Source organism: Pristiophorus japonicus, chromosome 19 (assembly GCF_044704955.1).
Source record: "Pristiophorus japonicus isolate sPriJap1 chromosome 19, sPriJap1.hap1, whole genome shotgun sequence".
Lineage (NCBI taxonomy): Eukaryota > Metazoa > Chordata > Chondrichthyes > Pristiophoridae > Pristiophorus > Pristiophorus japonicus.
The window spans coordinates 12,456,037-12,469,242 of record NC_091995.1 but is presented as its reverse complement, the minus strand read 5'-3'; the positions used below and the strand labels follow the sequence as shown (position 1 = coordinate 12,469,242).

Sequence of the window (13,206 nt, the reverse complement as noted above, 5' to 3'; positions counted from 1 at the left end):
CTCTCCCGCCCATCTCTCTCTCTCCCCCCGTCTCTCTCTCTTCCCCCGTCTCTCTCTCTCCCCCCGTGTCTCTCTCTCTCCCCCCGTCTCTCTCTCTCTCTCTCTCCCCCCGTCTCTCTCTCTCCCCCGTCTCGCTCTCTCTCCCAGTCTCTGTCCCCATCTCTCTGCCTTCCCTCCCGTCTCTCTCACCCTCAACCCTCCCATCTCTCTCTCTCACCCTCCCCCCCCCCCCCCCCGTCTCTCACTTCTCACCCTGCCCCCCATCTCTCTCACCCGCTCCCCCGTCTCTCTCTCTCTCTCTCACCACCCATCTCTCTCTCTCACCCTCCGTCTCTCTCTCGCACCCTCCATCTCTCTCTTTCACCCTCCGTCTCTCTCTTTCACCCTCCGTCTCTCTCTCTCACCCCCCCGTCTCTCTCTCTCACCACCCCCCCCCGTCTCTCCCTCTCTCACCCCCCCGTCTCTCTCTCACCCCCATCTCTCTCTCACCCCCGTCTCTCTCTCACCCCCTGTCTCTCTCTCACCCCCCGTCTCTCTCTCACCCCCCGTCTCTCTCTCACCCCCCGTCTCTCTCTCTCACCCCCCGTCTCTCTCTCACCCCCCGTCTCTCTCTCACCCCCCGTCTCTCTCTCACCCCCCGTCTCTCTCTCACCCCCCGTCTCTCTCTCTCACCCCCCGTCTCTCTCCCCCACCCCCCGTCTCTCTCCCCCACCCCCCCGTCTCTCTCTCTCTGCCACCTCCCCCATCTCCTCTCCCTCGTCCCCATCTCTCTCTCCCCCATTTCTCTCTCTGCCCCCCCCCCACATCCCGCTCTCTTTCTCTTCCCCCCATCTCTCTCTCTCCCCCCCCCCCAACCTCTCTCTCTTCCCCCCCCCCTCCCACCCCTCACGTCGCTCTCTCTCCCCCCACCGCTCCCCGCCCCCCGGGTCTCCCTCTCTCCCATCTCCCTCCCTCTCCGCATCCCCCTTTCACCCATCCCACCGACCGCGTCTCTCTCACTCCAGGCAAAACTAGATGGATGCCACTGTTTAGTCCTGGTCAACATCTGCTCATGCGCAAGTCTTTACATTTCGTCGCGCATTTAAGATCGTCTTTTTTTTTGGCGGACCAGAATTCGGTCAAAGTGGGGGTGGAAGTGGGGTGGTAAGCGAAAGTTCAGATTCTAGAGACACAGAAGTTGGGGGCGGGTGAAATGGCTGCCGCTGTAGCGCTGATGATGTCATCACGGCGCCGCGTCACCACGGCTCTCCCCTTCACCTAAAGAGGAGAGCCTGCGTGATTTTTTTAAGTTCGGTCTTTTGGGCCACCAGGGAGGGTTTCGGCCGGACCAGCAGCCTGGCACTCAAGAGGGGGAGGGGGTACCATGCTGCCTGTTGGCGGCCTGGCCGAACCCGGGGAGGTGGGGGGGGGGGCATAATTGTCGACCCGACATGGCAGACTGCCGACAAAAAAAAAATGACGGCAGCGGCAATAGGTCCTCTCTTTTAATGGGAGCCGCACCGCCATTTTACAGGGACTACAGCCTCATTGCACTTGCAGAGAAAAGCAGCCTTTGGCACCGCTCGGCGGAGGGCATGATTTTTTCCGTGGAATTTTGCCATCGGCGGGGGGGTTGGTGCAACATCGGCATTGCACGATCTGATGACGCACTTAGGATGGATTGGCAGCAGTGGAACGGTAGGGCGGGGGGGGGGGAAGGGTCACTGCCGGGATACCGCAGGAGTGGAATTTTCAAATTGGCAGCCATTATATAAAAAATCGGCAGTCACTGCACTCCGCAGCATGGCCGCTGATTTCCGGCAGTAATAGGTCTTAAGGGAAGGGGCAATTTCCACCCCTTTTACTCTATACTCCAGTCCTTTTGTAATAAAGACAAACATACCATTTACTTTCCTCATTGCTTGCTGTACCTGCATGTTAACAAGGACACGCAGGTCCCTCTGAACACCAACATTTCCCAATCTCTCACCATTTAAAAAATATTCTGCTTTTCTATTTTTCCTACCCAAGCAGATAACTCACTTTTCTCCACTTTATGCACTCTATTTTCGCCACTGTTGGGTGCTGTTTTTTTGGCGTCTGCTGATTTTTTTTGGAGCAACCATGATTTTGCAATTTTGCTCAAAGTTTGTATGCTAGTGGCGACTGTCAGCGCTGTTTTTTTTGTCCACAAGATTTTTTGGCTGAGGTCTGGTTGAAAGCTGATTTCCGCGCTCTTTTTGGCCCTTGAACCGATTTTGGCCGTCCACAATCTTTTTCAGTGTGGCGCACACTGACCAAAAGCACCGCAATAAAAACACATCTGTTAAGTTAAGGAATTGGCGTGGCGCACAAAAGGACAGGAGCGAGGCAATAAGAATACAAAATAAAATACTTTATTTTCATAGGGAATTCTCTTTGGAGCAAGGGAAGAAGATTTCTGGGCTGAAAATCTCCCCCTGCTGCAATCCCAGGCCATAGGACTTCTCCCCGCGCCCCCGCCCCCCGCCGCTGGATCCACTGCAATCCTGAGCCGAATGGCCCCACCCTCCCCGAGTTAAAGTTCGGGAACAGGAGGGCCATTCGGCCCGGGATTGCCGCAGGTCCAACCGGGGGTGGGGGGGGGGGGTAGCGGTGGCCGCGGGTCCAACTGGGGGGGAGCAGTGGCAGTGGGTACAGCGGGGGCCGGGGGGGAGCAGGTCCAGCCAGGGGGAGAGGTTCTTTGTGGCCCTTTCGGCAGCAGTGGGTTAGCAGTCCTTTCGGGGGAGCGGGCTTTAGCGTCTCTGGTTGCCCTGGCAACTTCAGCTTTTTCGAGAGTTTTTAGCGCTGACTTGAAGCTCTGCCTCCCGACTAACTTCACATATTTATTTGGCTAAAGTCCCGATTTTCTTTTTCTGGCGCAAACGAACAAAAAAAATCATGTTAACATGTGCTGGCACCAAAAATCCAGCAAGTGGAAAATAGGGGCCACAATTCCATCTGCCGCGTTCTTCTCATTCACTTAATCTGCTTATATCCCTTTACAGCATCTTTGCATCCTCCTCACAGCTTACTTTCCCACCTAACTTTGTATCGTCAACAAATTTGGATACATTACACTTTGGAGTCATTGATAGAGATTGTAAATAGCTGAGGCCCAAGCACTGATCCTTGCGGTACCCCACTAGTTACAGCCTGCCAACCTGAAAGTGACTTGTTTATTCCTACACTCTGTTTTCTGTCCAATAAACCAATCCTCAATCGATGCGAATATATTACCCCCAATCCCATGAATCCTAATATTATGTAATAACCTCTTGTGTGGCAACTTTTCAAATGTTTTTTGAAAGTCGAAATGCACTACTTTCACTGGGTTTCCCCTTGCCTACTCTGCTAGTTACAACCTCAAAAAACTCTTAACAGATTTGTCAAACAGAATTTCCCTTTCATAAATCCATGTTGACTCTACCCAGTCATATTATGAGTTTCTAAGTGCCTTGTTACTACGTTCCTTATAATACATTCCAGCATTTTCCCTATTACTGATGTCAGGCTAACTAGCCTATAGTTCCCTGTTTTCTCTCACCCTCCTTTCTTGAATAGCAGGGCTATATTGGCTAGCTTCCAATCTACTGGGACCGTTCTAGAATCTAGGGAATTCTGGAAGATCAAACTCAATGCATTCACTCTCACTGTAGCCATCTCTTTTAAATCCTTAGGATGTAGGCCATCAGGTCCAGGGGATTTGGTGACTTTTAGTCACGTTAATTTCTCTAGTACTAATAAGAACATAAGAACATAAGAAATAGGAGCAGCAGTAGGCCATATGGCCCCTTGAGCCTGCTCCGCCATTTAATACAATCATGGACTCAGATCCACTTCCCTGCCCGCTCCCCATAACCCCTTATTCCCTTATCGGTTAAGAAACTGTCTTATCTCTGTCTTAAATTTATTCCACAGCTCTCTGAGGCAGCGAATTCCACAGATTTACAGCCCTCTGAGAGAAGAAATTCCTCCTCATCTCTGTTTTAAATGGGCGGCCCCTTATTCTAAAATTCTGCCCTCTAGTTCTAGTCTCCCCTATCAGTGGAAACATCCTCTCTGCATCCAGCTTGTCAAGCCCCCTCATAATCTTATATGTTTCGATAAGATCACCTCTTATTCTTCTGAATTTCAATGAGTAGAGCCCCAATCTACTCAACCTTTCCTCAAAAGTCAACCCCCTCATCTCCGGAATCAACCTAGTGACCCTTCTCTGAACTGCCTCAAAGCAAGTATATCCTTTCTTAAATTTGGAAACCAAAACTGTATGCAGTATTCCAGGTGTGGCCTCACCAATACCCTGTATAACTGTAGCATGACTTCCCTGCTTTTATATTCCCAAGTGCATAACCTCACAATTTCCAACATTATACTCCATCTGCCAAATTTTTGCCCACTCACTTAGTCTGTCTATGTCCTTTTGCACATTTTTTTGTGCCCTCTTCACACATTGCTTTTCCTCACATCTTTGTATGGTCAGCAAACTTAGCTACATTATACTCGGTCTCTTCATCCAAGTCGTTAATATAGATTGTAAATAGTTGGGCTCCCAGCACTGATCCCTGCGGCACTCCACTAGTTACTGATTGCCAACCCGAGAATGAACCATTTAGCCTAACTCTGTTTTCTGTTTGTTAGCCAATCCTCTATCCATGCTAATATTTCCCCGAACCCCATGAACTTTTATCTTGTATAGTAACCTTTTATGTGACACCTTGTCAAATGCCTTCTGGAAGTCCAAGTACACCACATCCACTGGTTCCCCTTTATCCACCCTGTTCGTTACATCCTCAAAGAATTCCAACAAATTTGTCAAACATGACTTCCCCTTCATAAATCCATGCTGACTCTGCCTGATTGAATTATGCTAACTCCAACATTTTCCCAACCACAGATGTTGGGCAAACTGGTCTATGGTTTCCTGCTTTTTGTCTGCCTCCTTTTTTAAATAGGGGCGTTACATTTGCAGTTTTCCAATCTGCTGGGTCCTCCCCAGAATCCAAGTAATTTTGTTAAATTACAAACAATGCATCCACTATCCCTGCCGCTACTTCTCTTAAGACTCTAGAATGCAAGCCATCAGGTCCAGGGGATTTATCCGCCTTTAGTCCCACTATCTTACTGAGTACCACCTCCTTAGTGTTGTGATTGTGTTAAGTTCCTCCCTCCCATAGCCCCTTGACTATCCACTGTTGCGATATTTTTAGTGTCCTCTACAGTAAAGACTGATACAAAATATTTGTTCAGAGTTTCTGCCATCTCCATGTTCCCCATCACTAATTCACCGGTTTTGTCCTCTAAGGGACCAACATTTACTTTAGCCACTCTTTTCCTTTTTATATACCTGTAGAAACTATTGCTATCTGTTTTTATATTTCGTGCTAGTTTACTTTCATAGGCTATCTTCCCTTGCTTAATCATTTTTTTTGTCATTTTTTGCTGGCTTTTATAAGCTTCCCAATCTTCTGTCCTCTCAGTAGTTTTAGCCACTTTGTATGCCCTTGTCTTTGGATACCATCCTTTATTTCTTTAGTTAGCCACGGATGGCTATCTTTTCTTTTACACCCTTTCCTCCTCACTGGAATATATTTTTCTTGAGAGTTATGAAATATCTTGTTAAATGTATGCCACTGTTCATCAACCGTCCTATACTTTAATCTATTTTCGCATTCCACTTTAACCATCCTGCCCTCATACCTTTGTAGTCTTCTTTATTTAAGCTTAGTTGGCTGGTCTGAGATCCAACTTTCTCACCCTCCATCTGAATTTGAAATTCAACCATGCTATGCTCACTCATTCCAAGAGGATCCTTTACGAGGAGATTGTTTATTAATCCTGTCTCATTACTCAGGACCAGATCTAAGATAGCCTGCTCCCTGGTTGGTTCCGTTACATATTGCTCAAGGAACCCATCCCTTATGCACTCTATGAACTCTTCCTCAAGGCTACCCTGACCAACATGATTTGTCCTTTCATTAAGGAGGTCAAAATCACCCATGATTATTGTTGTTCCCTTTTTACAAGCCGCCACTATTTCTTGGTTAATGCTCCGACGAACAGAGTTGTTACTGTTAGGGGGCCTATAGACGACGCCCACCAGTGACTTTTTCCCCTTATTATTCTTTATCTCCACCCAAACTGTTTCAACATCTTGATCATTTGAGCCAATATCGTTTCTCACTATTGCAGTGATTCCATCCTTTATCACCTCCTTTTCCTTTCCGACTATCCTTCTGAATTGTCAAATACCCTGAATATTTAGTTCCCAGTCCTGGTCACCTTGCAACCACGTCTCTGTAATGGCTATCAGATCATATCCATTTGTATCTATTTCTGCCGTCAACTCATCTATTTTGTTACCAATGCTACGTGCATTTAGACAAAGAGCTTTTAAATTTGTTTTTTTACCCTTTTTTCCTGCTTGTTTCCCGTCCTTCAAACTCACTTTCTTCAGTTTTGCTGTCGAATTCCAGCTTTACTCCCCTTCCTATTGAATCTATTCTCAGGTTCCCATCCACCCTGCCAAGCTAGTTTAAACTCTCCCCAACACCAACCCCCCCCCAACACCAACCCCCCCCCCCCCCCCCCCCCCCCCCACGAGGATATTGGTCCCGGCTCTGTTGAGCTGCAACCCGTCCGGATTGTACAGGTCCCACCTCCCCCAGAAGTGGTCCCAATGCCCCAGGAAACTAAAGCCCTCCCTCTTGCCACCCATTCATCTACTCTATCCTCCTATTTCTGTACTCACTAGCTTGTGGCACCAGGAGTAATGTGGAGATTAATATCTTTTGAGGTCCTGCTTTTTAATCTCTCTCCTAGCTCCCTAAACTCTGCCTGCAGGACTTCATCCCTCTTTCTACCTATGTCATTGGTCCCGATATGGACCACGACCTCTGGCTGTTCACCCTCTCCCCCCAGAATGCCCTGCAGCCACTCGGTAACATTCTTGACCCTGGCACAAGGGAGACAGCATAGCATCCTGGAGTCATGTCTGCAGCCGCAGAAACGCCTGTCTGTTCCCCTGACTATTGAATCCTCTACCACTATAGCTCTTCCATTCTTCTTCCTCTCCCACCCCCCGTGCAGCTGAGCTAACCATGGTGCTATGGATTTGACTCTGGCTGCACTCCCCAGAGACACCATCACCCTCACCGGTACTCAGAACAGAGTACTGGTTTGAGAGCGAGATGGACTCGGGGGACTCCTGCACTACCTGCCTAGTCCTCCTCTTCTGACCGGGAGTCACCCACTCCCTCTCTACCTGCACACTCTATTTAGACTTGGAACCGTCAAGTAGGACTAAACTCTAAACCTTAGCAAAACACACCCTGCCACTACTCAGCAAACAGCTGATTTAATTAATTAGTTTTCCTTAGATAATAAATATCACTTATCTATTTAATTTTAGCTCCTTTACTAATACCAATTTCTTTAAGTTTTTCATTCTCGCTAGACGCTTGGTTCCCCACTACTTCCAGAATGTTTTTTGTGTCTTCTCACCTGAAGACAAATACAAAGTATGTGTTTAATGTTTCTGCCATTTCCTTATTCCCCATTATAATTTCTCCTATCTTGCTAATCTCTTCCTTTTTACAGACCTATAGAAGCTTTTACAATCTGTTTTTATGTCTCTTGCTAGTTTACTCTCGTATTCTCTTTTCTCATTCTTTATCAATTTCTTGGTTATCCTTTGCTGAATTCTAAAATCTTCCCAATCCTCAGACTTACTACTTTTTTGACAATATTATAAGCCTCTTCCTTTCATCTAATACTATCTTTAACTTCTCTTGTTTGCCATAGTTGGACCACTTTTCCCTTGGAGTTTTTATTCCCTAAGGGAATGTATATTCGTTGCGAATTATGAATGAATTCTTTGAATATTTGCCATTGCTTATCTACCATCGTATTTTTTAATCTAGTTTCCCAATTTACCTTAGCCTATTCACCCCTCGTACCTACGTAGTTTTCTTTGTTCAGATTTAAGACCTTAGTTTTGTCATTAACTAAATCACTTTCAACCTCAATATAAAATTCAATCATAGTATGATCCACTCTTCCTCAGAGACTCCTTTATTACAAGGTTATTAATTAATCCTTTCTTGTTGCACAATAATAGATCTATAATAGCCATTCCCTGGTTGATTCATCGACATACTGATCTAGAAAAGTATCTTGCATACATTCCATGAACTTGTCCTTCACATTATTACTGCATATTTGGTTTGCACAGTCTATATGAAGATTAAATTTCCTCATGATAGCTGTATTATCTTTGTTACATGCACCTCTAATTTCTTGATTTATACATTGCCCAACACTACAACTACTGTTAGGGAGCCTATAAACTACTCCCACAAGTGTTTTCTGCCCCTTGTTGTTTCTTAACTCCACCCTACATGATTCTACATGAATCAGAGGGGGTCAACAAACAGGGGGCATAAATTTAAAGTAATTGGTAGGAGGTTTAGAGGGCATTTGAGGGGGAATTTCTTCACACAGAAGGTTGTGTGGGTCTGGAATTCATTGCCTGAAAGGGTGGTAGAGGCAGAAACCCTCACCACATTTAAAAAGTACTTGTATGTGCACCTGAAGTGCCGTAACCTGCAGGGTTATGAACCTAGAGCTGTAAAGTGGGATTAGGCTGGATAGCCTCTTGTTGGCCGGCATGAACACAATGGGCCGAAATGGCCTCCTTCCGTGCTGTAAACTTCTATGATTCTATGAATGCATCTATACTATTTGCCTCATCTGCTCCATGTGGTAGTGAGTTCCACATTCTAACCACTCTTTGGGTAAAAAAGTTTTTTCTGAATTCTCTAGTGGATTTATTAGTGACTATCTTATATTTATGGCCCTTAGTTCTGGTCTCTCCTGCAAGTGGAAACATCTTCTTTACATCTACCCTAATAAACCCTTTCATAATCTATTAGGTCACTCCTCAGTCATTCCTTTTCTAGAGGAAAGGGCCCCAGGCTGTTCAATCTTTCCTGATACATATAACCTTTCAGTTCTGATATCATTCTCGTAAATCTTTTGGGCACCTTCTCCAGTGCCTCTGTATCCTTTTTATAATATGGAGACCAGAACTGTTCACAGTCCTCCAAATGTGGTCTAACCAAGCTTCTATGCAAGTTTAACATAACGTCTCTGCTTTTCAATTCTATCCCTCTAGAAATTAACTCCAGTGCTTTGTTTGCTTTAATATGGTCTTTTTAACCTGCGTCAGTATTTTGAGTGATTTATGTATCTGTACCTGCAGATTCCTCTGTTCCTCTACCCCATTTAGACACTTATTTTCCAAGGAGTATGTGGCCTCCTTATTCTTCCGACCAAAATGCATTACCTCACACTACCTATTTTGAAGTTAATTTGCCAATTACACACCCATTCTACAAGTTTATTAATGTCTTCCTGTATTTTGTCACTGTACTCTGTATTAATTACTCACCACAATTTGGTGTCATCTACAAATTTTGAAATTGTACTTACGATTCCTGAGTCTAAATCATTTATGTAAATAGTGAACAGCAGTTGTCCCAGCACCGAACCTTGTGGAACATCACTTCGCACCATTTGTCAACCTGAGTAACTTCCTTTAACCGCTACTCTCTGCTTTCAGTTTTGTAGCCAGCTTGCTCTCCATTCTGCAACTTGTCCCTGATTCCACATGTTCTAACCTTCATCATGAATCTACTATGCTTTACCTTATCGAAGGCTTTTTGGAAATCCCAATATATTACATCTACTACATTACCCTTATCTATCCTTTGTTACTTCTTTAGAGATTTCAATAAGGTTGGTTAAGCATGACCTTCCCTTTTGGAATCCGTGCTGACTACTCTTTATTACATTTTCAGTTTAGATGTTTTTCTATTACATCTTTAATTAAGGATTCGATTATCTTTCCTACCACCGACGTTAAGCTAATTGGTCTATAGTTTCCTGGACTTGTTCTATCTCCTGTTTTATATATAGGAATCACATTAGCTGTCCGCCAGTCCTCTGGCACTATTTGCTTTTATAATGAATTTTTATAAATGTGTAATAGTGCTTCTGCTACTCTTCCTTAACTTCTTTTAATATGTGCGGCTGCAATCCATCCAAACAAGGGGTGTTATCCTCTCTAAATTTGATTAGTTTATCAATTATCTCCCCCTTTCTACCTTAAATGTTTTTATATCCTTTTTGATCTCTTCTTCAAATGCCACGTCCATCATGTTACTTTCCATGATAAACACAGAGGCAAATTAATTATTTAATATTTCTGCCATTTTGCTGTCATTACTTGTGAGTTTATCATGCTTCCCTTAGTGGCTCTATCTCTATCCCGATTGTTCTTATTTTTATGTCTGTAGAATACTTTTACTATTTCTTTTCATATTCCTTGATCATTCAATTTTATAGTTTCTTTTTTTCCTTCCTAATTGTTTTGACTCCTTTCCTAACCTTTTCGTATACTCCTTTGTCAACTGCTCCTTGATTGTCTATGTACTTGTGTATGCCTTTTTCTTCAGTTTCAATTTTGCCCGTATTTCTCTCTTCATCCATTGTGTGTCTTTACTGGCTAGTTTGTCCTGGCTTTTTAGTGGGATACATTTATCCTGGACTCTCTTGATCACTATTTTAAATGTTCCCCATTGCTGTTCTATTCCTTTGTTTGTCAGTAATTCTTTCCAGTTTACTTTCCCTAGTTCTATTCTCACCCCTTAAAATCAGCTTTTTTTTGATTTACTACTTTGGTCTTTGTCTTACATATGTCCTTCTCAATCTTTACCGTAAAGATGGAGAAGGACATTATTATGTTATGATCGCTCTAGTCTAGATGTTCCCCTATGAAACATACAAAATTCTTAGACACATAGAAAATCCTTACAGGGCTTGACAGTGTAGACACTGAAAGGATGTTTCCTCTGGCTGGGGAGTCTAGAACCAGGGGTCACAATCTCAGAATCAGTGGTTGGCCATTTAGGACTGAGATGAGGAGAAATTTCTTCACTCAGAGGGTGATGAATCTTTGGAATCGCTGTGGAGGCTCAGTCGTTGAGTAAATTCAAGAAAGTGATCGATAGATTTTTGGATATTAAGGGAATTGGGGGAGAGTGCAGGAAAGTGGAGTTGAGGTAGAAGATCAACCATGATCTTATTGAATGGTGGAGCAGGCTCGAGGGGCCGAATGGCTTTCTGCTTCTATTTCTTATGTCCTCATATAAGCTACTTCTCTAATCTGCTCCAGTTCATTTCTCATTATTAGATCCAGTTGTACTCCCTCTATTGTTGAACATTTTACATTCTGAATGAGAAAGAGGTCCTGCACAGATTCTAAAAACTCCATTCCCCATATCACTTTTGTTGCCTCTTCTTGCCAATTTATTTGGGGGTAGTTAAAATTTCTCATGATTATTATTCTATGTCCTTTACTCATTTGACATATTTTCATATATATATCTTCCTCCACCTCCTTACCAGTGTTCAGTGATCTGTAGTATACCCCTATTAGCATGATCAATCCCTTACTCTGTTTTAACCTTCTGTTAGTTATGTTTCTAACCTTCTGTTACACTCTGAGGAAATAAGTTTCTCTTGAGTTCCTAATTGGATCTATTAATGACTATTTTATATTGATAGCACCTAGCTTAGGCCTACCCACAAGTGGAAACATCTTCTCTACATCTACCCTAGCGAACCCTTTCATAATTTTAAAGACCTCTATTAGGTCACCTCGCAGTCTTCCCGTTTCGAGAGAAAAGAGCCCCTTTCCTGAAAGTTGTACCCTGCCAGTTGATATCATTCTTGTCCTTTATTACACTATCTCCAGGGCTTCTATATACTTTTTGTAATATCATCTATCTATCTGTGTGTCAGCAACAATGAGAATTTGGAATTATCAGCAGCTTGTAACAATATGGGTGCAATTCCTGCTGCCTGGATATAGACGCTCAGTCTCTGTCAACTCAGATTTGTTTTTTATTTATTTCAGGAGGAAACTTGTCAGAAGAGGAGGTAGGACTTGCTCTTTACTGAAACTCTGCAGTTTGGTAAAATAACACAAAAGTACTTATGGCCATTTTATATCCAACTGTTTAATATTTGCAGGATTAGCGAGGATGGTAATATGCTGTCATTAGCAGATGCCGCCCTGTCTATTGAAAAGTTCAACGGCCCTTTACAGTACACAGCGTGGAGAGAAATGATCTATGCCATTGATCCCGGTAAAACACATATAAGTTCTCTAGTTTTGATTCATAATTCAGTTCTTTGTATAACAAATCAGATTGTATCATTTAGTTCAAAGTTGTTGCAAAGGAACGTGCTTAATGTCGGCCCTGAATGCAATAAAAGTGGTGAATGGTTGTATTTCTGACTGGAGGAAGGTATACAGTGGTGTTCTCCAAGGGTTGGTACTAGGACTATTGCTTTTCTTGATATATATTAATGATTTGGACTTGGGTGTACAGGGCACTATTTCAAAATTTGTGAATGACACAAAACTTGGAAATATAGTGAACAGTGAGGAGGACAGTGATAGACTTCAAGAAGACATAGACAGGTGAAATGGGCAGACATGTGGCAGTTGAAGTTTAACACAGAAAACTGCAAAGTGATACATTTTGGTAGGAAGAACAAGGAGAGGCAAGATAAACTAAAGGGTACAATTCTAAAGGGGGTGCAGGAACAGAGAGACCTGGGGGTATATGTGCACAAATCATTGAAGGTGGCAGGGCAGGTTGAGAAAGCGGTTTAAAAACCATATGGGATCCTGGCATTTTAAATAGAGGCACAGAGTATAAAAGCAAGGAAGAAGTTATGATGAACCTTGAAAAACACTCAATCGGCCTTAACTGGAATATTGTGTCTAATTCTGGGCACCGCACTTTAGAAAGGATGTGAAGGCGTTAGAGAGGGTGCAGAAAAGATTTACAAAAATGGTTCCAGGGATGAGAGACTTCAGTTATGTGGATAGACTGGAGAAGCTGGGTTTGTTCTCCTGAGAGCAGAGGAGATTTGATAGCAGTGTTCAAAATCATGAGGGGTCTGGACGGAGTAGATAGTGAGAAACTGTTCCCATTACAGAAGGGAAGAACCAGAAGACACAGATTTAAGGCGATTAACAGAAGATCCAAAGGTGACATGAGGAAAAACTTTTTTACGCAACGAGTGGTTATGATCTGGAATGCACTGCCTGAAAGGGTGGTGGAGGCAGATTCA

The 13,206-nt window shown here is 43.8% G+C and overlaps 1 protein-coding gene across 1 annotated transcript in view; it reads left to right on the top strand.

Annotated features, from left to right (window-relative positions):
• LOC139229712 (zinc-binding protein A33-like) overlaps positions 1-13,206 on the top strand; it is a 31,146-nt gene that overhangs the window by 5,860 nt on the left and 12,080 nt on the right. Inside the window, exons 4-5 of the mRNA XM_070861244.1 lie at positions 11,978-12,000; positions 12,094-12,209. Coding sequence (XP_070717345.1) covers positions 11,978-12,000; positions 12,094-12,209 — 139 coding nt within the window. The remainder of the gene's footprint in view (positions 1-11,977; positions 12,001-12,093; positions 12,210-13,206) is intronic.